Genomic DNA, 27,075 nt, shown 5'->3' with positions numbered 1-27,075 from the left:
AGGCTTAAGCAGCCGTGTGGCCAATTCCTGCTAATTCTTATGTTCTTGAGACAAACAAGGAGATGGTTGATGGTGGGGAAAAGAAGCCGGGGTTATATTTGCTGTCGCAGCTGATCCTGGAGAGTGAGACTACATCTGGTGTTGGGATGGCCAAACCAAACCAAGCCTGCCTCCCTTGGACTTGAGGAAGCAAAGATGGAATGACTGAAATAAAATTACTGAGAATACCAGGGGTTAAAATGAAAATGCCCCTCTCCTTGACAATGAGTTAGAGCAGAGGTTCTCAACCAGGGGCTCCCGGCCTCCACCGCACAAAGTCGATTTAACGCCGATGCTCCAAAAGTTACAGTATCCAAGGCACAGAGTTTTACCGTTCCCTGAGTCGCCGATCAACATTAGCACAGTAACACTTTAGGACCCAGCCGCACATCGGACGTGAGGGACTGGAAAACGGTGCTTGGCCCCGGAGGCTCATGGACATCGGTCCGTCATGTTGCCGAGGAGACAGCGTCCAGACTCAGTGGGCGCGCTCCGCTTCCTTTCATTAGTAACAGACACAGAGGAGAAGCGAGAGCTGGTACGGCCCTCATCGGGCTCATCAGCACTCGTATTGGTTCAAGTGACACTTAACCGACTTTAGTATAACTACCAACCTCGGCAATAGTCTGCTAACTTCAATATAACTACCAACCTCGACAATAAATAGTCTACAAACTTCAGTATAACTATCAACCTTGGCAATAAATAGTCTACAAACTTTTGTATAACTTTACCAACTTCGGCAATAGTCTACTAACTTAAGCAGGACTACACCACCAACCTCATGGACAGTCTTAACTTCACGATAATTAAGTAAAACAATAAAAAATGTTTAATTGTATAACTAATTTTAGATAGAAAAAATACTTGTGTGACGGAGTCTGCGGAATTTTCATAACCTGGACTGCGCAGGAGCAAAAAGGTTGAGAACCCCCTGAGCTGGAGGACACTGCTGCTTGCTGAGTTAAGTCAGGTAAAGCTGATCATACATGTTCCTTCCCTTGGCCAACACAAGATGGCAGTGTCTGGAACATTATTGGACAGTTATTCAGAGTAACTCTGAGATCCTGACAAAACTTTCCTCACAGATGTGGGAATTTCCAGGTTTGGCAAAGACAACTTGATAAGAATGTGTGTTTTTAATGGTCTGTGGCTCACTTGAAGTTGACCTCAGACCCTGCATCAGCACGCAATCCTGGGAGTACAATCCTGGAACCCAGTGATTCCCATTTTGTATGTCTGGCTTTCAGAAGTTAAAAAAAATGTTAAAACAAAATTGCACCTCTCAAATTGAAATGAAAAATGCTGCAGGCACACAACAGGTCCATCAACATCTGAAATGGGACGAATGTTAAGACCTTGGGTTTCGACCTTTCATTTTATGGAGGCCTGTTCTCTGAAAATAGCCACATACAGAGGCAGTTCCTTCTGACCAAATTCAATCTGGATTAGGAAGCATTGGAACCAGTTCCCAACAACCTGAACAAATTGAAGAGTAGACTTTGTAAATTGCCAAGTGTACAGCCGCTGTCATGATGGGCACCCATTGTGAGCTGGCTGAAGATTTTGGGGAATAAACCAATTGATGCCATTTAGTTAATGCCTCATGGGGAACTATCTCTGGTTCCGATGTGTGTAAATGTCAGAGGATGTGCTGGCTGACTGGGTCCGATTCATGTAAGATATCAGTTGTGTCAACTGCTTCTCTGATCATTGATTTCAGTGTCCATCTGATTAATGCCATTGAAGATCGGGGATGGGAGTCCAGATGTTTTGTCTTGGTGGCTGCGTGGTAGGGTTGCCAACCCTCCAGGATTGTCCTGAAGTCTCCAGGAATTCAAAGGTCAATCTCCAGGACACTACTGCAAGCAACACCTGGGAGAGAAGAAACATAGTGGCATTAAAAAAATGTGGGGTAGGTGGTCATTTTCTTTGACCACTTTCATGTATGCTGACGACACCCAGCTCAACCTCACTTCTTCTTAGGCAGTTCCCCGGGGTCGAGGATGACTTGCTTCCACACTAATATGAGTTCTAAGGTGACTGATGTGACCAATGCAGAATCACTAGTCTCTGTCACAGGTGGGGCAGGTGGTGGTTGAAGGGACGGGTGCGTGGGGTGCTTGGTTTGTCGTACGTGCCTTCTGTTTGTATTTAGCTTCCGCGTGGTCCCGGTGAAGAGACTTGAAGTGTTCGGCGCCTTCTCGACTGCATCTCCTCCACTTTGAGCGGTCTTGGGCCAGGGATTCTCAAGTGTCGGTGGGGATGTTGCACTTCTTCAAGGAGAATTTGAGGGTGTCCTTGAAGCGTTTTTCTCTGCCCTCCTGGACTTCTCTCGACCACTCCACGGTCTCTAAATTGTCAGACTGCTTGTCCGACATCCAGTTCTGGATGAGCAGAAAATTTCTCCAATTGAATATTGGGAAGACCGAAGCCATTGTTTTCGGTCCCCGCCACAAACTCCGTCCCTAGCCACTGACTCCATCCCTCTCCCCAAATTCTGTCTGAGGCTGACCCACACTGTTCACAACCTTGGTGTCATATTTGACCCTGAAATGAGCTTTCAACGACATATCCGCAGCATAACTAAGACCGCCTATTTCCACCTCCGTAACATCACCCGTCTCCACCCTGCCTCAGCTCATCTGCTGCTGAAGCCCTCATCCATGCCTTTGTTACCTCCAGTCTTGCCTATTCCAGCACACTACTGGCTGGCCTCCCACATTCGACCCTACGTAACTAGAGGTAATTCAAAACTCAGCTGCCCGTGTCCCAACTTGCACCAAGTCCCACTCACCCATCACCCCCTGTGCTCGCTGACCTACATTGGCTCCTGGTTAAGCCACGCCTCGATTTCAAAATTCTCATCCTTATTTTCAGATACCTCCATAGCCTTGCCCCTCCCTATCTCTGTAATCTCCTCCAGCCCCACAACCCCCCCCCCCCCCAGATGTCTGCTCTCCTCTAATTCTGCCCTCTTGAGCATCCCTGATTATAATTGCTCCACCATTGGTGGCCATGCCTTCTGTTGCATGAGCCCTAAGCTCTGGAACTCACTGCCTAAAGCTCTCGGCCTGTCTACCTCTCTTTCCTCCTTCAAGATGCTCCTTAAAACCTATCTCTTTCACCAAGTTTTTGCTCACCTGCGCTAATTTCTCCTTGTGAGGCTCAGTGTCAAATTTTTAATCTCATGATACACCTGTGAAGCGCCTTAGGACGTTTCATTAAAGGTGCTATATAAATACAAGTTGTTGTTAGTTTCAAAACTATTGGAGATAGGGAATAAATGCTGTTCCACTAACAAGTCAAAGTTAATCCAATTGGGTAACAAAGCGTCTAATCCCTTTCCAATTGGATATGGGAAGGCGGGGCACCTGGAGGTTGGACCAATGCCAGATGTGGGGGAGGGGGGCTGGTTCAAGGTGGGAGGTCATATGATGAAGCATCCAAGCACACACCCAATCAGAGTTGGTCACATATAAAGTTTACATTCCCGCTCCCATTAATTTCCATACGTCTCATGGATCAGATACCAGCAGATCCCGCTGTTCTGATTCAGGATTAATCCGCTAATGAAGCAACATTAATCCCCAAAATTCAGGCTCACCGCATTTAAACCGGACAAGCCAGTGAGTAAGGAATGTATTGCCTGAGCTTCCTGGGCTGGGTTGACGGAGTTTGGGGATTGCACACAGCCATGGGTCGGACATTCCTGCTCTATTAATGATTGGGGGAAAGCAGGAGCTCAGTGATATCCTGTGTTCAAAGGGTTTTCCCACGTGCAGAGCAATAATCACTGTTTGTGTGTGTTTTAATATCTGTAATCAAAGCATCAGAAGTGCGTCGACGCGCAAGCTTTTAATTACATTGTTGGTGGTAGAATTTGAGCTTACTTTGTATTTAAATGCCTTATAATTGTAGCTCACTTTAAACACGTGTTGCTTTACACATGATGGTGGGTGGTCTGAAGTGCTATGTTTTTGGTTATTTAGCTCAATTTACTTTGGTCTCCATCTTTCGGGTGCCAACTCAGTCAGGTGGGTAGAATAGACCCCAGAGGGACTGTTTGAAAAGCAGGGAAGTTCCCTCGATGCCCTTGCCAACATTCCTCCATCGAAAACAGATTCAATGGCCCTCCATCTCCTTTGCTGCTTGTGGGGCCTTTGCTGTGCGCAAGGTGGCTGCTGCATTTACCAACCAAATAACGGCGACTGCACCTCAAAAATAATTAATTGACTGTAAAAAAAGCTTTGGGATGTCCTGAGGAGGTGAGGCAGCACTGCACGACGACAACTTGCATTTATCGTCATCATCATCATCATAGGCAGTCCCTCAGGATCGAGGAAGACTTGCTTCCACTCTTAGCATGAGTTCTTAGGTGGCTGTACAGTACAATACAAGAACCACAGTCTCTGTCACAGGTGGGACAGATAGTCGTTGAGAGAAAGGGTGGGCAGGGAGCCTGGTTTGCAGCATGCTCCTTCCGCTACCTGCGCTTGATTTCTGCATGCTCTCAGCGACGATACTCGAGGTGCTCAACGCCCTCCCTGATGCAATTCCTCCACTCAGGGCGGTCTATGGCCAAAGACTCCCGGGTGTCAGTGGGGATGTCGCACTTTATCAGGGAGGCTTTGAAGGTGTCCTTGTAACGATTCCTCCGCCCACCTTTGGCTCGTTTGCCGTGGGCGAGTTCCGAGTAGACCACTTGCTTTGGGAGGCTCGTGTCTGGCTTGCGAACTATGTGGCCTGTCCAGCGGAGCTGATCAAGTGTGGTCACTGCTTCAATGCTGGGGATGTTGGCCTGGTCGAGGACGCTAATGTTTGTGCGTCTGTCCTCCCAGGGGATTTGCAGGATCTTGCGGAGGCATCGTTGGTGGTATTTCTCCAGTGACTGGAGGTGTCTACTGTATATGGTCCATGTCTCTGAGCCATACAGGAGGGCGGGTATTACTACAGCCCTGCAGACCATGAGCCTGGTGTCAGTTGATAGCGTTTATAGTGCTGCCTACAGTTTTGCCTCCTTATTTAAGGAGGGATATACTTGCTTTGGAGGCAGTTCAGAGAAGGTTCACTACGTTGATTCCGGAGAAGAAAGGGTGGTCATATGAAGAAAGGTTGAGCAGGTTGGGCATATCCTCATTGGAGTTTAGAAGAATGAGAGGTGATCTTACTGAAACATATAAGATAATGAGGGGGCTCGGCACGGTTGATGGAGAGAGAATGGTTCCACCCATGAGGGAATCTAGAACTAGGGAGCATAGTTTAAAAATAAGGGGCCTGAGATGAGGAATTTCTTCTCTCTGAGGGTTGTAAATCTGTGGAATTCTCTGCCCCAGTGAGCTGTGGAGGCTGGGTCATTGAATATATTTAAGATGGAGATAGACAGATTTTTGAGTGATAAGGGAATAAAGGGTTATGGGGGGCGGGCAGGGAAGTGGATGAGTCCATGATCAGATCAGCCATGATCTTATTGAATGGCGGAGCAGGCTTGAGGGGCCAAATGGCCGGCTCCTGCTCCTATTTCTTTGGTGCCTAACGGAGTAAAACATCCCAGGGTGCTCCACAGGAGCGTTAACAAACAAGATTTGTCACCAAGCCACATAAGATATTCGGACAGGTGAAGATAGGTTTTAAGGAGGAAAGAGAGGCGGAGAGGTTTAGGGAAGGAATTCCGAGCTTGGGGCCGAGACAGCTGAAGGCACGGCCACCGATGTTTGAGCGATTATAATCAAGGATGCGCAAGGGGCCAGAATTAGAGGAGCGCAGAGATCTCAGGAGGGTTGTGGGGCTGGAGGAGGTTACAGAGATAGGGAGGGATTTGAAAGTGATGAGAACTCATAATTCATATATAAATGCAAGTTCTTTCCTTCCCCTTTTCCCACAATTTAAGAAAATCCCCAGAAATTTCCGTATCAGCTCCGAGAAGCCGAACATCCCTTGGGTTATCACCGCCTCCAGCACTGGGGCAGGTTCACAGAATGGATTCCTTCACCATTAATGTTTGCGAATCAATCCACAGACTTCATTAAGTGGATAGCGGGAATTCAGGAGTTACTAAATTTGCCAAATTACAAACCGAATGAAACAAAAGGGGCCGACTGATCTTCACTAAAATATGGGGACAGTGCAGGAAAGTGGAGTTGAGGTCGAAGATCAGCCATGCTCTTATTGAATGGTGGAGCAGGCTCGAGGGGCCGAATGGCGTACTCCTGCTCCTATTTCTTTTGCTCTAAATTGTTTTCCACAGTCTTGGAGTTCCCTCTGTGCTCACCAGGATTTTGTACAAACTAACGGTATCCACAAGATGGAAGCATTGCCTCATTTGTATTGTCAGTATTTCCTCGCCTGTGCATGTCTTTTATTGAACTTAAAGCCGTCCGCCCGGATAAAGTCATACCATGATTTGACTGTTTTACCGTCCCGGTAGTTTCGGAGGACAACCACCAAGCAGTGAGTTTGTGTAAAAGATTTCTGCGTACTCGCTTGGCAGCCCAGTGTGTAACGTGCTGTGTTGGTGCTGTGTGGAGTCACACTGATTTAGGAAGCTCTCAGGTCCCATTCCTGGCCTGTGCTGTCCTGGCTAATCTCACCTGGGGTGGAATATAATCGCTCTCAGTGTCCATAGAGGTAAGGGGAAAGCACAAGCAGCCAGAACTACTGTCCTGCTATGTGTGTCGACGTCAAGTGAAGAAGACAGAACTTGACTGAATTTTAGGGCCTTTTATACAACAAACCTACAGAACGCACACAGTTCTCTCACTGGCAGCTTTACGAACCGTGAATTCACACTGCAAATTTGGCCTTGGTATGAAGTGGTCTGGCGTCACACTAAACTTGTGGAGAGTAAGTTGAGTACCAAGACCTGAATTGGCTCTGAAGGGAAGTGGAGTGTGACTCCCTCCTCTGCGGAATATCAATCCACTTTGTTGGGCCTGACTCCAGTTTCAAGTTGTATTTACACTATAACCGCAGCATTGGTCCAAAGTAAAAGCATAAGAACATAAGAAATAAGAACAGGAGTAGGCCATGCGGCCCCTCGAGACTACTCCGCCATTCAATAAGATCATGGCTGATCTGATCATGGACTCAGCTCCACTTCCCTGCCCGCTCCCCATAACCCCTTATTCCCTTATCGTTTAAGAAACTGTCTTAAATTTATTCAATGTCCCAGCTTCCACAGCTCTCTGACGCAGCAAATTCCACAGATTTACAACCCCTGAGAGAAGACATTTCTCCTCGTCTCAGTTTTAAATGGGCGGCCCCTTATTCTAAGATGGTGCCCTCTAGTTCGAGTCTCCCCCATCAGTGGAAACATCCTCTCTGCATCCACTTTGTCAAGCCCCCTCATAATCTTAGACATTTCGATAAAATCACCTCTCATTCTTCTGAATTCCAATGAGTAGAGGCCCAATCTACTCAACCTTTCCTCATAAGTCAACCCCCTCATCCTCGGACTCAACCTAGTGAACCTTCTCTGAACTGCCTCCAAAGCAAGTATATCCTTTCGTAAATATGGAAACGAGAACTGCACGCAGTATTCTAGGTGTGGCCTCACCAATATCTTGTATAGCTGTAGCAAGACTTCTCTGCTTTTATACTCCATCCCCTTTGCAATAAAGGCCACGATACCATTGGCTTTCCTGATTACTTGCTGTACCTGCTTGCTATCCTTTTGTGTTTCATCCACAAGTACCCCCAGGTCCTGCTGTACTGCAGCACTTTGCAATCTTTCTCCATTTAAATAATAACTTGCTCTTTGATTTTCTGCCAATGTGCATGACCTCAGACCTTTACAACATTATACCCCATCTGCCAAATTTTTGCCCACTCACTTAGCCTGTCTATGTCCTCTTGCAGATTTTTTGTGTCTTCCTCACACATTGCTTTTCCTCCGATCTTTGTATCATCAGCAAACTTGGCTACGTTACACTCAGTCCCTTCTTCCAGGTCGTTAATATAGATTGTAAATAGTTGGGGTCCCAGCACTGATCCCTGCGGCACCCCTCTAGTTACTGGTTGCCAACCAGAGAATGAACCATTTATCCCAACTCTCTATTCTCTGTTAGTTAGCCAATCCTCTATCCATGCTAATATATTACCCAGTTTGCACCAGTGCCACCGTTGTGCTGTAACGCACTGTATCGACATATGCTGCCTGGCATACCTCACTCTGGTGCCAGTTTTGTGTTGTTCTGACAGTTTAATGTCCCTCTGGCAAAGATTGAATCCCTCCCTGGCCTCGCCCCCTCCCTATCTCTGTAACCTCCTCCAGCCCTACAATCCTCCAAGATCTCTGCGCTCCTCCAATTTTGGCTGCTTGCACATCCCCGATTGTAATCGCTCCACTATTGACAGACATCAGTTGTCTAGGCCCTGGAATTCCCTGCCTAAACCTCGCCGCTTCTCTACACCTCTCTCTCCTCCTTTATGATGCTCCTTAAAACCTACCTCTTTGACCAACCTGTCCTTGTATCTCCTTATGAGGCTCGGTGTCAAATGTTGTTTGATAAACACACCAGTGAAGAGCCTCGGGATGTGTTGTTACGTTAAAAGCGCTATACAAATACAAGTTGTTGTTGTTGTTGTTGTGAAAGGTGCTATATAAATGTCAGCTCTTTATTTTAGTATTGCCGGTAGGGTTTTTTGGGACACTGGTCTGACATTCACACTCCAACCAAGCAGCCCAGTCTCTGTAAAAGGCTGTGGATCCTGGGGGACAACAGACATGTTCAAGACTGTGATCGCTAGATTTTTATTCGGTAAGGGTAAGGAGGGATACGGAGTAAAGGCGTGTCGATGGAGTTGGGGTATGGATCAGCCGTGATCTAATTGAGGGGCCGAATGGCCATTCCTGTTCATCTGTTGCCTCTGGTTCTTTTGCCAATGATCTTAAACCTGCGTCCCCCGGTTACTGACCCTGCTGCCAGTGGAAACTGCTCCCCATCTACCCTATCGAAACCAGGGGCAGTCAGGAAAGTCCCAGGTCTTCTACACAACTGGTCTTAATATAAAACCGGGTGTGTTTAGCTTTCTGCTGTTGCTGGCTGGGTCAGACCAACACTGGAGAGACAAGAACAAGATAAAAAGCAACTTATATTATTACTTTAGTTACACTTTCCAAACAGATTCTTGTCTACAACAACTTGTATTTATAAAACATCCGAAGGCACTTCACAGGAGCGTTATCAAAGAAAATTTGACAGCGAGCCACATAAGGAGATATTGGGACAGGTGACCAAAAGCTTGGTCAAAAAGGTAGGTTTTAAGGAGCGTCTTAAAGGAGGAGAAGTAGAGAGGTGGAGAGGTTTAGGGAGGGAATTCCAGAGCTTGGGGCCTTGGCAGCTGAAGATGTGGCCGCCAATGGTTGAATGATTATAATCAGGGATGCTCAAGAGGCCAGAATTAGAGGAACGCAGAGATCTCGGTGAGGGGAGTTGTGGGGCTGGAGGAGATTACAGCGATAGGGAGGGTGCGAGGCCATGGAGGGATTTGAAAACAAGGATGAGAATTTTTAAATCGAGGCGTTGTTTAACCAGGAACTAATGTAAGTCAGTGAGCACAAGGGTGATGGGTGAGCGGGACTTGGTGCGAGTTAAGACACGGACAGCAGAGTTTTGGATGAGCTTAAGTTTACGTAGGGTAGAATGTGGGAGGCCAGCCAGGAGTGCGTTGGAATAGTCAAGTCTAGAGGTAACAGAGGCATGGATGAGGGCTTCAGCAGCGGATGAGCTGAGGCAGGGGCGGAGACGGGCGATGTTACGGAGGTGGAAGTAGGCGGTCTTAACAATGGCGCGGACATGTGGTCAGAATCTCACCTTGAGCATAGATTAGTGTTAAATAACAGTTTCAAATGCTCGTTGATAAGAAGTGGTGTTTATACCTTGAGACCTTGAGATAATCACTATCACTAGGAGGGTAGTGCTGGACAGGCTAATGGGACTCAAGGTAGACAAGTCCCCTGGTCCTGATGAAATGCATCCCAGGGTATTAAAAGAGATGGCGGAAGTTATAGCAGATGCATTCATTATAATCTACCAAAATTCTCTGGACTCTGGGGAGGTACCAGCGGATTGGAAAGCAGCTAATGTAACGCCTCTGTTTAAAAAGGGGGCAGACAAAAGGCAGGTAACTATAGGCCGGTTAGTTTAACATCTGTAGTGGGAAAATGCTTGAAACTATCATTAAGGAAGAAATAGCTGTTCATCTAGATAGGAATAGTGCAATCAAGCAGACGCAGCATGGATTCATGAAAGGGAAATCATGTTTAACTAATTTACTGGAATTCTTTGAGGATATAACGAGCACGGTGGATAGAGGTGTACCGATGGATGTGGTGTATTTAGATTTCCAAAAGGCATTCGATAAGGTGCCACACAAAAGGTTACTGCAGAAGATAAAGGTACGCGGAGTCAGAGGAAATGTATTAGCATGGATCGAGAATTGGCTGGCGAACAGAAAGCAGAGAGTCGGGATAAATGGGTCCTTTTCGGGTTCGAAATCAGTGGTTAGTGGTGTGCCACAGGGATCGGTGCTGGGACCACAACTGTTTACAATATACATAGATGACCTGGAAGAGGGGACAGAGTGTAGTGTAACAAAATTTGCAGATGACACTAAGATTAGTGGGAAAGCAGGTTGTGTAGAGGACACAGAAAGGCTGCAAAGAGATTTAGGTAGGTTAAGCGAATGGGCTAAGGTTTGGCAGATGGAATACAATGTCGGAAAGTGTGAGGTCATCCACCTTGGGGGGAAAAAAACAGTAAAAGGGAATATTTTTTGAATGGGGAGAAATTACAACATGCTGTGGTGCAGAGGGACCTGGGGGTCTTTGTGCATGAATCCCAAAAAGTTAGTTTGCAGGTGCAGCAGGTAATCAGGAAGGCGAATGGAATGTTGGCCTTCATTGCGAGAGGGATGGAGTACAAAAGCAGGGAGGTCCTGCTGCAACTGTATAGGATATTGGTGAGGCCGCACCTGGAGTACTGCGTGCAGTTTTGGTCACCTTACTTAAGGCAGGATATACCAGCTTTGGAGGGGGTACAGAGACGATTCACTAGGCTGATTCTGGAGATGAGGGGGTTACCTTATGATGATAGATTGAGTAGACTGGGTCTTTACTCGTTGGAGTTCAGAAGGATGAGGGGTGGTCTTATAGAAACATTTAAAATAATGAAAGGGATAGACAAGATAGAGGCAGAGAGGTTGTTTCCACTGGTCGGGGAGACTAGAACTAGGGGGCACAGCCTCAAAATACAGGGGAGCCAATTTAAAACCGAGTTAAGAAGGAATTTCTTCTCCCAGAGGGTTGTGAATCTGTGGAATTCTCTGCCCAAGGAAGCAGTTGAGGCTAGCTAATTGAATGTATTCAAGTCACAGATAGATAGATTTTTAACCAATAAGGGAATTAAGGGTTACGGGGAGCGGGCGGGTAAGTGGAGCTGAGTCCACGGCCAGATCAGCCATGATCTTGTTGAATGGTGGAGCAGGCTCGAGGGGCTAGATGGCCTACTTCTGTTCCTAATTCTTATGTTCTTATATTAGTAGCCAAGGTGTGGGCTGGTGCTCGGGGTGGTGATCCCCTATAGGTACATTGCCGGGGGGCGGGTGGTCCTTACCCTTGGGTTCTACCCACCTTTCTTTTCCCACAGTCCCGGGTCACGTGAGCCTCTCTTTGCCAGATTTTCCAAGCTTCCCTCACCCTGCTGCTACTCTGCTGGAACCATTCGTATCATCCCTGTACCCACCTTTCGTTTCTGTATGTGTCTCATTATCACCTTCTGCCTTTCACCATTACTTTTGTCATTTAATCACTCCTGTCCTCCACCTTATCACAGAGCTCTCCCTTTTGTTCTTTTCCCTGCCCCTTTTCCCCCTGGCTCTGTACTTGCTTAAAAGCTGTTCCATCGCTGAACATCTTCCAGTTCTGATGGAAGGTCATCGACATGAAAGGTTAACATAGATATCGGGAGAAAGTATTTGCACTGGCTGTGGAGCCCAGGACTAGGGGGCAGAGTCTAAAAATCAGAGCCAGACCTTATAGGAATGAAATGAATACACAAGAACATAAGAAATCGGAGCAGGAGTAGGCCATTCGGCCCCTCGAGCCTGCTCCGCCATGTAATAAGATCATGGCTGATCTGATCCTGGCCTCGACTCCACTTCCCCGCCTGTTCCCCATAACCCTTGACGCCTTTATCATTGAAAAATCTGCCTATCTCCACCTTAAATATACTCAACGACCCAGCCTCCACGGCTCTCTGGGGTAGAGAATTCCAAAGATTCACGACCCTCTGAGAGCAGAAATTCCTTCTCATTTCCATTTTAAAATTAGGAAACACTTCTACACACAAAGGGTGGGAGAAGTTTGGAACTGCAAACAGCAATTGAAGCTAGGTCAATTGTTAATTTTAAATCTGAGACTGATAGAATTTGTTAACCAAAGGTATTGAGGGATATGGGCCAAAGGCGGGTACATGGATTTCGGTCACAGATCAGCTATGATCTCATTGAATGGCGGAACAGGCTCGAGGGCCTAGATGGCCTATTCCTCTTCCTATGATCCTATGTTAACTCTGTTTCTCTCTCTGCACAGATGCTGCCTGACCTGCTGGGTGTTTCCAGCATTTTTATTTGGGAAATAAAGTTAGAGATCTACTCTGTAACGTGTGTATCGCCATAAACCAGATACTTTCAGCGGGACCTTGCTTACAAAACATCTCTTTTGATGTGATCTGTAACAATGCAAAATGTCGCTGCTGTTCATTCCCCCTCCTCACTGCCCCTTGACCTCTGATGTTCCAGAAGTCTGGACAGATGTTGGAAAGCTTGGTTGCCGTTCCTGAAGCCGCGAACCGATTGTTCCCAGTTGTCTCATTTTCATTGCGTGTGTCGTACGACTAGTATCCCAAATAAACTCGGAAGCTGCCAATGTTGCCTTTTTTTAAAAAAAAAACTGTAATGATTTTGAAACTGTGGAGGATTGGAATAGATGGGCCTCAGACAAAATCAACAACAACAACTTGTATTTATATAGCGCCATTAACGTAGTGAAACGTCCCAAGGCGCTTCACAGGAGTATTATGAGATAAAAAATTTGGTACGCAGTCACATAAAGAGAAATTATGGCAGGTGACCAACAGCTTGGTCAAAGAGGTAGGTTTTAAGGAGCGTCTTGAAGGAGGAAAGAGAAGCAGAGAGGTTTAGGCAGTGAGTTCCAGAGCTTGGGGCCACGCAACAGAAGGCACGGCCACCAATGGTTGAGCAGTTATAATCAGGGATGCTCAAGAGGGCAGAGTTAGAGGAGCGCAGACATCTCGGGCTGTGGGGCTGGAGGAAATTACAAAGATAGGGAGAGGCGAGGCTATGGAGAGATTTGTAAACCAGGATGAGCCAATGTAGGTCAGCGAGCACAAGGGTGATGGGTGAGCGGGACTTGGTGCGAGTTAGGACACGGGCACCGAGTTTTGGATGACCTCAACTTTACGTAGGGTAGAATGTGGGAGGCTAGCCAGGAGTGCGTTGGAATAGTCAATTCTGGAGGTAACAAAGGCATGGAAAAGGGCTTCATCAGCGGATGAGCTGAGGCAAGGGCGGAGACTGGCGATGTTATGGAGGTGGAAATAGGCGGTCTTAGCTATGCTGCGGATATGTGGTCGATAGCTCATTTAAGGGTCAAATATGACACCAAGGTTGCGAACAATCTGATTCAGCCTCAGACAGAGGTTGGGGAGTGGGATAGAGTCAGTGACTAGGGAACGGACTTTGTGGCGGGGACCGAAAACAACGGCTTCAGTCTTCCTAATATTCAATTGGAGAAAATTTCCGTTCATCCAGAACTGGATATCGGACAAGCAATCTGACAAGTTAGAGACCGAGGAGGGATCGAGAGAAGTGGTAGATCGGTAGAGCTGGGTGTCATCAGCGTATATGTGGAAACTGACGCTGTGCTTTCGTAATAGGAACATGTTTATTTAGCAGCATCACACGGCAGCTAGCTGCTTAGTGTGGCGGATACTTTCACTGTAAGAAGATTGCTTTTGTGATTGTGACTTTGGGAATATTTTTGGTTGCATGATCCTGTTAGCCGCCTTGCCTATTGCCTCTCTCCATCTCCCCCTCCACCTCCAAAACCCTCCTTAAAACCCACCTCTTTTACCACCCCTTTGGTCATCTCTCCTTGTCTGTTTTCATTGCGCCTCTGTAAAGTTTTCCTACGTGAAAGTTGCTATATGTTGCAAGTTGTTGTGGAATCCTAGAACAGTACAGCACAGAAGGAGGCCATTCGGCCCATCGAGTGTGTGCTGGCTCCTTTGACGAGCAATCCAGTTAGTCGGATTCCCCGCTCTTTCCCCATATCCCTGCAATTCTTTTCTTCTTCAAGTATTTATCCACATTACAACAGTGACTACACTCTTTTAAAAAGTACTTCATTGGCTGTGAAGTATTTTGAGATGACTGGTGGTCATGAAAGGCGCCATATAAATATAAATATTTCTTTCTTTATCCAATTCCCTTTTGAAGGCTGCTATTGGATCTGTTTCCACTCTCCTATTGCAGTGCATTCCAGATCATAACCACTCATTGCGTAAAATAAATTTTCCCTCATGTCGCCTCTGGTTCTTTTGCCTTAGATCTGTGCCCTCTGATTATCAACCCTACAGTCATTGGAAACGGTCTCTCCTTATTTACTCTATCTGAATCCTTCATGATTTTAAACACCTCTCTCAAATCTCCTTTTAGCCTTTTCTGCTCTGTTGTATTGTCAGCTGATTCTCAGTGGGTAGCACTATCGCTTCTGAGTCAGAAGATTGTGGGTTCAAATCCCACTCCAGGTACTTAAGCCCCCAAAAATCTAAGCTGACACTCCCAGTGCAGTGCTGAGGGAGCGCTGCACTGTCTGAGGTGCTGTCTTTTGGAAAAGACGTTAAATTGAGGCCCAGTCTGCCCTCTCAAGTGGACGTAAAATATCCCATGGCACTATTTCAAAGATGAGCAGGGGCATTATCCCTGGTGTCCTGGCCAATATTTGTACCTCAATCAACATAACAAATAACAGATTATCTGGTCATTATCACAGTGCTGTTTGTGGGAGCTTGCTTGTGCGCAAATTAGCTGCCGTGTTTCCTACATTACAACAGTGACTACACTCCAAAAGTACTTCATTGGCTGTAAGGTGCTTTGAGACGTCCGGTGGTTGTGAAAGGCGCTATATAAATCCAAGTCTTTCTTTTTAAGAAGAACAACCCCACCAATTTCGCCACATAACTGAAGCCCCTGATCCCTGGAACCGTTCTGATCAATCCCCATAGCCTTCACATCCTCCCGAAAGGATGGTGCTCAGAATTGGGACACGGTACTGCATGTGGGACCGAACTTGTGTTTTTATTTAGGTTTAGCAATAACTTAAGAACATCATCATCATCATCATAGGCAGTCCCTCGGAATCGAGGAAGACTTGCTTCCACTCCTGAAGTGAGTTCTTTGGTGGCTGAACAGTCCAATATGAGAGCCACAGACTCTGTCACAGGTGGGACAGATAGTCGTTGAGGGAAGGGGTGGGTGGGACTGGTTTGCTGCATGCTCTTTCCGCTGCCTGCGCTTGATTTCTAAGTTCCCGGGCAACTATGGCAGTGCGGCGTTCCGGCCTGTCGCTGTTGGGGTTGTCCATGAGGGCCCTGACGTTCCAGGTCCCGAACTTCATGTTAACGGAGTGGAAGATGCCTGTGCGTGAGTTCTTTTAACGTGGGGTGGTCGTTGCACACGGGCTTAGCTGAGCGAGGTCTTGATCCAGTGGCAAGGGGCTGTTGTGAAAGGTTGTGAAAACTCTGCGGCTCTGCCCTCCCCTGTTCTGCGGGCGAGGCTGACTCACACTGGGCCACAGCTCCATGGGCATTGGCTGCACCCCGCTACCTTGCCCCAAGTGCCCAATCCTCACCTGCCCGAACCGCCAGCGCGGGGGCGCAAGGCAGAAAATCACGACAGCCATAACAACAACAACAACAACTTGTATTTATATAGCGCCTTTAAAGTAGTAAATGTCCCAAGGCACTTCGCAGGAGCGTTATCAAACAAAATTTGACACCGAGCTGCTTAAGAAGAAATGACGACAGATGACCAGAAGCTGGGTCAAAGAGGTAGGTTTTAAGGAGCGTCTTAAAGGAGGGCCATTGGACCAGATAAGTGAATTCTCTGGTTAGAACCTGAGTTTGTTTTAGGAATTAGCGTGCTGGGAACTTTATGTTCCTACATTACTGATTACAAATTTGACCGTGGACAAAGAAATAAAGTATTTTAAACTCACTGAGCTGAACAAAGGAGAAAAACCCAGGAACATTCCAACACCTTTACATCAGTGCTATATACAAGGAGTCTGCTCTGCGTGGTTTATATGCTCGGCGGGATATTGCGTCTGTTTCCTGTTGGTCGTTAAATTCCTCAGTGTGTTCAAGGCTTCATGGGCCAGTGCTCAGGAGGCAGAAGCACATTTATCCCCATTACCTCATGCAGTCCAGGAAGGCCTCACGCTTGCTCCCGACTCTGTGCTGGGCCAGCTACTCTCGGCCCAGGCAGTGAATGGCGTATTACAATCGGCCTTGGTCGAGATCATTGGCCTGAGCCATGGTCCCCACCAATGTTCCGTCTTTCGGATGAGACGTTAAACGTCTGCTCTCTCAGGTGGATGTAAAAGATCCCATGGAGCGGGGGGAAGTTATCCCCGATATCCTGGCCAATATCTGTCCCTCAATCAAAAGGTTATCTGGGGATTATCACATTGCTGTTTGTGGGAGCTTGCTGTGCACAAGTTGGCTGCCGCATTTCCCACATTACAACAGTGACTGCACTCCAAAAGTACTCCATTGGCTGTAAAGCATTTTGAGCCCGACGGTGGTTGTGAACGGCGCTATATAAACGCAAGTCTATTTTTAAGCTGTGCGACCAGGCAGCGCTCTGGAGGTCCCGCGCAGCCGGCTCACTGGCTTTTAAATGGGAAAAACGCTAAAGGGGCTGCGCACCCCCTAAAATAAATTACAGAGAACACTGGGCTCCACCAATGCTCCCGTTAAGCTGCGCGGTCTTGAGGATATGAAATAAAAATTAGAGGGGGCATTGATCACCACTCCTAATTACAATCCAGTGAACCCCGTTGGAAAAGTCTCACCTGTGCATCTCCATGTCTGGACGTTGGGCGAGACCGGCTCTGAACCCGCCCATTGTCGCATAGCCTGCTGATACTCATTGTCTGGCTCACGGAAAGAAAAACTGCAAATCTGAGAGAAAAACCAAAGATGCTGGAAGCTCACATCAGGTGGATCAGCATCAGTAGCAAGAGAAAAGACAGGCTAATGTTTCAGAACTCGGGGATCCTCAAGAAGTCAGGTCCCTGACTTCTGTCTCTACTGATGCGTATTGGCAGAATTTTCTGTAATATAAAGAACTTTCATTTCTATAGCACTTTTCATGACTTCCCAAAGCACTTTTCAGCCAATTAAGTACTTTTTGGAATGTGGTCGCTGTTATAATGTAGGAAACACGGCAGCCAATTGGCACACAGCAAGCTCTCACAAACTGCAATGTGATAATGACCAGATAATATGTTTTGTTTAATGATGTTGGGTGCAGGATAAATATTGGCTAGGACACTGGGTGAACTCCTCTGCTCTTCCTTGAAATCGTGCCATGGGATCTTTTACACCCACCTGAAAGGGCAGACAGGGCCTGGGTTTAACCTCTCAACTGAAAGACGGCACCCCTGACAGTGCAGCACTCACTGGAGCATCAGTCTGGATATAGTGCTCAAGTCTCTGGAGTAGGGCTTGAACCCACAACCTCCTGACTCAGAGACGAGAGTGCTACCCACTGAGCCACGGTTAACACTGCTGATGTATGCAGAGAAACCTGGAAGAAACACCCCACCCCCACATGTAAGCACGGTTAACTGATACAGATACGGAAAGTGATTCAGCCCATCCTACATGGATAAATGACCACATCCAACAGTTTTTTGAGGGATTCCAAGATTTTTACCTCCACCGCCTTACTCAGAGGTTTGTTCTGTGTGTTGTGCTAATACCTCCTTGTGGGGCTTGCTGTCAAATTTGGACTGATAACGCTCCTGTGAAGTGTCTTGGGACGTTTACTACGATGTTAAATGCAAGTTGTTGTCATTGATTGTTGACCATTCTTTCATGTGAACCTGCTAACACCAGGGCTAAATTGGCCTCTCTTGGGGCCTTGTCCTACAGTCTCACTTTTAAAAAATTTGTTCACGGGATGTAAGTGTCACTGGCAAGGCCGGCATTTATTGCCCATCGCCTAATTGCCCTGGAGAAGGTGGTGGTGAGCCGCCGCCTTGAACCGCTGCAGTCCATGTGGTGAAGGTGCTCCCACAGTGCTGACTTTGTCGCAGCGGTTTGGAACAACTGAGTGGCTCGCTGGGCCGTTTCAGAGGGCAATTGAGTCAACCATATTGCTGCAGGACCACCCCCACCGTTCCTTCAACCACTGTCTGCCCCACCAGCGACAGAGACTGTAATTCCCGCATTGGACTCTTCAGCCACCTTGAGAATTCACTTTTAGAGTGAAAGCAAGTCTTCCTCGATTTCGAGGGACTGCCTATAATGATGTGGTTCCTGAGTCACATATATAGGCCAGACTGGGTAAGGACGGCAGATTTCCTTCCCTAAAGGACATTAGTGAACCAGATGGGTTTTTATGACTATCCGGTAGTTTCATGGTTACCATTACCAATACTAGCTTTTCAATTCCCGATTTTTTTTTTTTAATTAACTTAATTTAAATTCCCCAGCTGCCATGGTAGGATTTGAACTCCTGCCTCTGGATTACTAGATGCTTTTTATCTCTCAAATCTCTCCTGCCTTCCACCCTATCAGACACCTTCCCTTTTGTTCTTTCCTCCCCTCCCCCTTTCAGGGCTCCTTAAGAATCTGTTCTTTCCGAACATTCGCCAGTTCTGACAAAGGGTCATCGACCCGAAACGTTAGCTCTGTTTCTCGCTCCACAGATGCTGCCTGACCCGCTGAGATTTCCAGCATTTTCTGTTTTTACTCTGAATTACTAGTCCAGTAACATAACCACTATGCTCATCATCATCATAGGCAGTCCCTCGGAATCGAGGGAAGTCTTGCTTCCACTCCTAAAGTGAGTTCTCTGGTGGCTGAACAGTCCAATACGAGAACCACAAACCCTGTCACAGGTGGGACAGACATTCGTCGGGGGAAGGGGGGGAGGTGGGACTGATTTGTCGCACGCATCTTCCGCTGCCTGCGCCTGACCTCTTCACACTCGCAGCGTTGAGATTCGAAGAGCTCAACGCCCCCCTGGATGCACTTTCTCCACTTAGGGCGGTCTTCGGCCAGGGACTCCCAGGTGTCAGTGGTAATGTCGCACTTTACCAGGGAGGCCCACCTTTAGCTTGTTTGCCGTGAAGGAGCTCCGCATAGAGCACTTGCTTAGGGAGTCTCGTGTCTGGCATGCGAACTATGTGGCCTGCCCAGCTACCGTAGCCGTAGCTTTACCTTGAGGTAGTATGCAAAATTTATCCTTTACGACACTCTTTTTGGTATCTCTTGCTCCTCTGCGAGGTCCCCTCTCCATCTTTCCTCATGTCTCAATCTCTGATGCCGAATTAGCCTTGTGGCTTTTCTCGGCGCCATCTCCAGGGCATGATTGCCTCCTCTGTGTCTCAGTGACCAAAACCACAATACTGATGTAACGATCTAACCAGAGCGCTGTACACTCAGGGTATGACATTCTTCAGCACACATTCATCCTCGCGTTTAAATCCCCCCCTGGCCTCGAGCCTCCCGTCTCCATCACCTCCTCGAGCCCCCTGCCCGAACTCTCAAGTGAAGCCCCTCCAACAACAACAACAACTCTTATTTATATAGCACCTTTTAACGTAGTAAAATGTTCCATAGCGCTTCACAGGAGTATTATAAGGCAAACAATTTGACACAGAGCCACATAAGGAGAAATTAGGGCAGGTGACCAAAAACTTGGTTAAAGAGGTAGGTTTTAAGGTGCGTCTTGAAGGAGGAAAGAGAGGCGGATAGGTTTAGGATGGAAGTTCCAGAGCTTAGGAACTTGGCAACAGAAGGCACGGACACCGATGGTGGTGCGATTATAATCAGGGATGCTTAAGAGGGCAGAATTAGATGAGCGCAGACATCTCGGGGGTTGTGGGGCTGGAGGAGATTACAGAGATAGGGAGGGGCAAGGCCATGGAGGGATCTGAAAACAAGGATGAGAATTTTGAAATTGAGGCGTTGCTTAACTGGGAGCCAATGTAGGTCAGCGAGCACAGGATGTGATGGGTGAGCGGTACTTGGTGCGAGTTAGGACACGGGCAGTGGAGTTTTGGATGACCTCAAATTTACGTAGGGTAGAATGTGGGAGGCCAGCCAGGAATACATTGGAACAGTGAAGACTAGAGGTAGCAATAGCATGGATGAGGGTTTCAACAGCGGATGAGCTGAGGCAAGGGCAGAGATGGGCGATGATATCGAGGTGAAAATAGGTGGTCTTAGTTATGCTGCGGATATGTGGTTGGAAGCTCATTTCAGGGTCAAATATGACACTTATATTGCGAACAGTGTGGTTTAGCCTGAGACAGATTTTGGGGCGAGGGGTGCAGTCAGTAGCTCGGAAACAGAGTTTGTAGCAGGGACCGAAAACAATGGCTTCGGTCTTCCCCATATTTAATTGGAATAAATTTCCGCTCATCCTCTTCCCCTTCGCCACACCAATAGCGGGCATGCAGTCAACTGCCGAGGCCTCACCTTCCAGAATGTCCTCCCTGAACCTCTCCACCTGCTTTAAGACCCTTCTTAAAAAAAACATCTCTTTGGCCAAGCTGGGAATTGGATAAATACTTGAAAAGAGGAAAAAAAAAATTGCATGGCTGTGGAGAAAGTGGGACTAATTGGATAGCACTTTCAGAGAGCCGGCACAGGCACGATGGGCCGAATGGCTTCCTTCGGTGCTGTATGGTTCGGTGAAGGCTCTGGCCACGCCTCCTCATATCTCCTTCTGTGGCTCGGCATTCAGTTGTGAAGTGCTTTGGGGCAGTTTGCAAAGTTTTAAAGGTGCAGTATAAATGGGAGCTTACGCCCCCCACTGTTTCAGCATCTCATTTAATTTGTTGATTGGTGCTCCACAGTGACTAGACATGTTAATTACCAAGTCTACTGGAACCCTCAGTCTCTTTCATGTTCGCCCTTCACTGTTTTGACACCTGTCACAGAGTATTAGGTTGCTTAGTTATGTCATCCAGTGTTCACTAACTCACGCTTATTTCTCCTGAACTATCCGCTGATGTTGGGTAAACAGCCTGTCTGTTTTATAACTGCTGACATAAAGCCTAACAATTAAAGCGTCTTTATGAACAAGTTGCTCCACAAATCCTTTCTTTTTCCTAGCCTTTAGGGAAAAAAAATAGGCACGCTTCATTGTTGACTGCACACAAAGGGTGGAAGAAGTTTGGAAACTCTCTTCCGCAATCGACAGTTGACGCTGGGTCGATTGTTAATTTTAAATCCGAAATGGATAGATTTTGTTAAACAAAGGTATCACGGGATATGGGGCAAAGGCGAGTAAATGGAGTTAGGTCGCAGATCAGCCATGATCTCATTGAATGGGGGAACAGGCTCGAGGGGCTCAAAGGCCTACTCCTGTTCCTATGATCCTATGATCATGTCAACATCACGTGAAAAATGACTCGGCGATGCGATGTCGTTTTGGAGAGTCCACTTTTTTGACTTATTTTATTTTTGTAGATAAAGGCCGAGGTATTTTCCAAAGTTTTAATTCAGACTTTTCAAAAAGTGGGCTAAAAAAAGGTCAAATGTTGGGAGGGGTAATTGGAGAAAAACAATTATGGTGAAAAATAGATGCGTGTAGGATGTCCTCAACAACAACAACTTGAATTCATATAGCGCCTTTAACATAGTAAAACATCCCAAGGCGCTTCACAGGAGCGATTATTAGACACAATTTGACACTGAGCCACATAAGGGGATATTACGACAGGAGCTTGGTCAATGAAGTAGATTTTAAGGAGCACCTTAAAGGAGCAAAGAGAGTTCGAAAAGTGGAGAGGTTTAGGGAGGGAATTCCAGAGCTTAAGGCCTTGGCAGTTGAAGGCACGGCCGCCAATGGTGGAGTGAAGGAAATTGGGGAATACGCAAGAGACCAGAATTGGAGGAACGCAGAGATCTCTGAGGGTTGTAGGGCTAGAGGAGGTTACTGAGACAGGGAGGGGGCGAGGCCAAGGAAGAATTTGAACAGAAGGATGAGAATTTTAATATCAAGGTGACGTTCCCTGCAGGCCAGAGTGTGTAAGTGGCTGATAGCTCCTTCAGAACCACAATACTGAGCTGGAAGGTTGCAGGATCTAGAGAAGCCACACACAGCCTTTACAGTTCTAATTCACGAAAAAATAAATCGGAAAGGCATGCTTTTTTTGGGAGGGAAGATAATTAATAGCCAGATAAAGCGAAAAATCAGGTGAAAATTGAGAATAAAACAAATATGAGAAAAATATTGGGAATTTTTGAGTTAAATGTTAGCACTGGCAGAGCTTGGTTTGGCCGATTGTGTGGGGGTGGTGTGGGGTGGGGTGGAGTCGAACTTAAGTTTTGACCAACTTGGCAGGAAGGGGGCAGAGCTGGGAACTGGGGAATGTCGACTTACCCAGTCAGTTAGCCTGTGACTGATCTCAACTCCATTTACCTGCCTTTGCTCGCGATCCCATGACACCCTTACTTAACAAAAATCTAGTGATCTCAGCCTTGAAAGCCCCAATTGTCCCCCAGCATCCACGGCCTTTTTGGGGGAGAAAATTGCAGATTTCCACCACCCGCTGTGTGAAATTGTGCGTCCTGATTTCCCTCCTCAATGGCTCAACTCTAATTTTAAGACTATGTCCCCCTCGCTCTTGATTCCCCCAACAGTGATGTTCCCCGTGAGCTGCGCTTTGTTCTGCATGGCCTGTCTCTTTTAGAGCGTGGTCCCTTTAAATTTCTGTGCATACGCAGCATTGACAATGGAGAAGCTGGTGAGCGGCCTGCATAGGACCTTTCCCATTATGGCACGGCCCAGAGGGGACATAGCCAGAGGAAATAATTTCTCTTTAATGTATCTACCCTATCGAATCTTTTGAACATTTTAAACATCTCAATCACTTCACCCCTCAATCTTCTAGACTTAAGGGAGCAGAAGTTTATGACCAATTAAACCCCCAACACAGGGCTCGCTTTTTAACGAGTTATAAAGACTTGCATTTACGTAGCGCCTTTCATGACCACTGGATGCCACAAAGCACTTTACAGCCAATTTGTGCACGGCAAGCTCCCACAAACAGCAATGTGACAATGACCGGATAACCTGTTTTTTGTAATGTTGCTTGAGGGATAAATATTGGCCAGGACACCGGAATAACGCCCCCTGCTCTTCTTCGAAATAGTGCCATAGGATCTTTTACGCACAGCTGAGAGCAGATGGTGCCTCGGTTTAATGTCTCATCTGAAAGACGGCACCTCTGACAGTGCAGCCCTCCCTCAGCACTGCACTGCACTGGGAGTGTCAGCCTAGATTTTTATGCTCAAGTCCCTAGAGTAGGACTTGAACCCACAACCTTCTGAGGCGAGGGTGCTGCCCACTGAGCCACGGCTTACACTTAATCTGAAATATGATTTTTAAAAAACTGAAAAAGCAGAGTCCGAGCCAGGGCCGGATTAAGGGCCTGATGGGCCTGGGGCAAACTGATCCAAATGGGCTGACAGTTATGTTTGTTCATGTTCACGACATTACGTATAAATATAATAACAAATTACTACAGTGGACTTATACTATAATATATATCAACATATATTTTATATATTAAATATATTATTTAATAACAGATAAATAGTAAAGATCTTGTCTCTGCAAAAATAGGTATGTACACGTTAGGCCAATAAACAGTATTTTCCTCTGTCTTATTTTTCCTCTCATTGTCTATTCTATTCAGCCTAGTTGGGAGACTTTATATTTTTTTCCTACATTTATTTGCTGGGCCTATGTTCTTTGGTGTGCTTGGGGCTGCAACCCCCTCCGCCCCGTGGTTAATCTGCCCCGGGACCACCTACAGACAAAAAATATTTGTTTGCAGAGTTTTGACTTGATGCAGTTTTATACAATGATAAAATCCAAAGCCTCTATTACCTTCAAACAATAGCAACCATAATGCAGAGGGATGCTGGAAATCTGAAATAAAAGCAGAAAATGCTCAGCTCTCTGAGTGCTTCCACTGACTGGGTAAGGGTTACTGCAGACAACAGAAAGAAATAAAAGCCAACAACCCCAAGGCTAATACGTTGTGTCGGTAGTGCCTGCAGAGGGCAGCTTGGATTGTGTACAAGCCAATTCCGTGGTGCTCTCTCTCTCTCTCTATATCCAGAGAGTGAGTTGGGGGCGGATCGGTACAGTTTCCCTGCACTGAGAGAGAGAGAGAGAGAGAGGTGGTGAGCAGTCGGCGGAGGCAGAAACAGCCCAAATCCAAAAGCTGCTGGTGGTTCCGGGAACGCTGCAATTGACCAGAGAGAAATTCACCGGGCCACCGACATCCTGCTCCAGGAGAGGAGGGCGAAAAGGATAACTAAACCCTCCCGGTCTTCAGCTCGGATCTGGAGCGGGACAGCGTTTGTCAATCCCTGTGCATCCTGTGTGTGTGTGTGTCCTCTCCCACCATGTCCAAGCTCTGTGTTCTCTTGCTGTGCCTGCTGATCCCCAGCCTGTGCGACATTGTATCGGTAAGTGACATCTCCGCTCGCTACATCGTTGCAAAAGAAATCTGTTCCACCGGGAGGGAGGGAAAGGAATGCAATCTTTGCTGCTGTCTCATTACCAATTCACGTGCCTATTTTTTTGGGGAGGCGGAGGGAGGGAGAGAGAGAGCAGGGAATCTTTTTGCAAACTGTTACAGTGCATTGCTTTCATGACACAAGTGGCTTATTTCATGCATTTGATTTGCATCTTATTTTACATTTTTTTAAAACCCCAGGGACCCTGTGCGCACATGCAGGTGGCGGCAGTCCCAGGTGTGTCGGAAGAGATTGTTCCTCGGGGTTTTTACACAGTGGAGCACTTTCTTAATCCAGAGATGGATGATATTTGGAGGGGGAGAGGATTTCGGCTCCAAACAGTTATGTCCCATGTCTCCCATCCGCTCGCTCTCTCTCTCTCTCTCTCTCTCTCTCATCCCCCTCCTGTCCTTCTCCTCCCCTCCCTCTCCCAGTCTCTCATCCCCTCTCCCTCTCCCTCTATCAGCCCCTCTCTACACTTGCTCTTATCTCCTATTTTCTGTCTTGCTCTCATTTCCCCTCCCCTCTCTCTCTCTCTCTCTCTTTCACTCTCTCTCTCTCTCTCTCTCACATCTTCACTCCTGCTTCAGATGTACGCTATTGGACGCTGGTTAATAACATTTGGATTCAGCGGGGTTGCTGAGTTCACGGGGCAGAAAATCAAGTGATACTTATTGGCAATGTGAGGTTTCTGTGTTCTATTTAAAGTCAGTGATTTTCTTTATTTGAGAGCGGTTAACCCTAGATTTGCTGTGAATGTGTGCAGGTTTGTTTGTTGGAGGATTTGTGTACTGTATTGATCCTGGGGCTTGTCTCTCAATGGGTTTAAGGCATGCGGATTGATACATGGTGTATTAAGAAAGCATATATTTGTACTGGGCTAAGGAGAAAATGTTGGAAATCCAATTTAGCATGAACTATGGTGGTAATATTTGGATATCAGTCATGGCTGAGTGGGTAGCACACTCTTACCTTGGAGTCAGAAGGTTGTGGGTCCAAATCCCACTCCAGAGACTTGAGCACATAATCTAGACTGGCACTCCCAATGCAGTGCTGAGGGAGGTGCAGCACTGTCGGAGGTACAGTTTTTCGGATGAGACGTTAAACCGAGGCTCGTCTGCTCTCTCAGGTGGACATAAAAAATTACATGGCACTGTTTTAAGAAAGAGCAGGGGAGTTCTCCCCCTGTCCTGGCCAATAATTATCCCACAATCCACACTACTAAAAGAGATGATCTTGTCATCATCTCAACGCTGTTCGTGGGAGCTTGCTGCGCGCAAACTGGCTGCAGCGTTCCCCCAAATTACAACAGTGACTACACTTCAAAAAGTACTTTGTTGGATATGAAGAGCTTTGGGAAATCCTGAGGACATGAAAGAGCGCTATGCAAATTCCAATTTCTTCTGGAAGATGAAGAGAGTAGAACCCCCCTTCCCCCATCCCCCCCCCCCAAAAAAAAAACCTCAAAGTATTCAAAGTTAATAAAAACCTGATAAAGTAATGGGTAATCCCTGAAGAGAAAAGCAGAGCTTGGGTCTCATGAAGCAGGTGTTGATTCTTGCAGGCTGGAATTATCATGGAATCCTCATCTGAATGGCAATCAAGACATCTGGGTATAAATTCAGACTCTGATGGATCTAAAAAAAACAATTGAATGTTAATTTTTCTTTTCCTTAATTATAATCCAACAAAATCCCAGACGAGAGACTGATGTCATTCTTCTTGGGGCTGCTCAGTGCTGACTGACTTTATCTGTGTGAGGCGGACAAATAGATTCCCAGACTGATTTTATATAAATGGAGAGCTAAATATTGTCCGCTGACTGTACCACTCTGACTGGCTCCGTGTGTGTATAATATACTGGAGCTTAATTCGGCACATAATTTAAACCTCTATTGCATCGCCAGATGATTCATGTCTGAGGAAGTGCAGGCACAATTGAACTGCCGCTGATCCAAAGTTACTGTACTCCAGTTGACCTCCATAACCCGCGGTTTATGAGCCTGTGTGGGCTATGTTATGTGAGCAAGTGTCTATATTTCAGTCCCACCTGTAGACTATAAAAGAGATCAAAATCTGTTTATTACATCTGCAGCAACCCACCTGAGGCGAAAGCGTGTAACACGCAATAAATCCCTCGGCCATTAAACTGTTCCAAAGCCGCTATAAGGAGGTG

The 27,075-nt window shown here is 46.8% G+C and overlaps 1 protein-coding gene and 1 long non-coding RNA gene across 2 annotated transcripts in view; one reads left to right on the top strand and one right to left on the bottom strand.

Moving 5' to 3' along the window:
- Positions 1-776: 776 nt before the first annotated feature.
- Positions 777-27,075, bottom strand: LOC139279755 (uncharacterized). The gene is made up of 3 exons (XR_011596519.1): positions 27,003-27,075; positions 26,389-26,536; positions 777-1,914 (listed from the first exon to the last, which is right to left on the bottom strand). It is a non-coding gene; the product is annotated as an uncharacterized lncRNA (long non-coding RNA).
- Positions 24,547-27,075, top strand: part of LOC139279754 (syndecan-3-like) — a 262,185-nt gene continuing 259,656 nt past the window's right edge. The window contains exon 1 of the mRNA XM_070898950.1: positions 24,547-24,848. Coding sequence (XP_070755051.1) covers positions 24,786-24,848 — 63 coding nt within the window. The 5' untranslated portion in view covers positions 24,547-24,785. The remainder of the gene's footprint in view (positions 24,849-27,075) is intronic.

This window comes from Pristiophorus japonicus, chromosome 14, assembly GCF_044704955.1.
Source record: "Pristiophorus japonicus isolate sPriJap1 chromosome 14, sPriJap1.hap1, whole genome shotgun sequence".
In the NCBI taxonomy this organism is placed as follows: Eukaryota; Metazoa; Chordata; class Chondrichthyes; family Pristiophoridae; genus Pristiophorus; species Pristiophorus japonicus.
The sequence above is the reverse complement of the archived record's forward strand: the minus strand, read 5'-3'. Positions and strand labels throughout refer to the sequence as shown.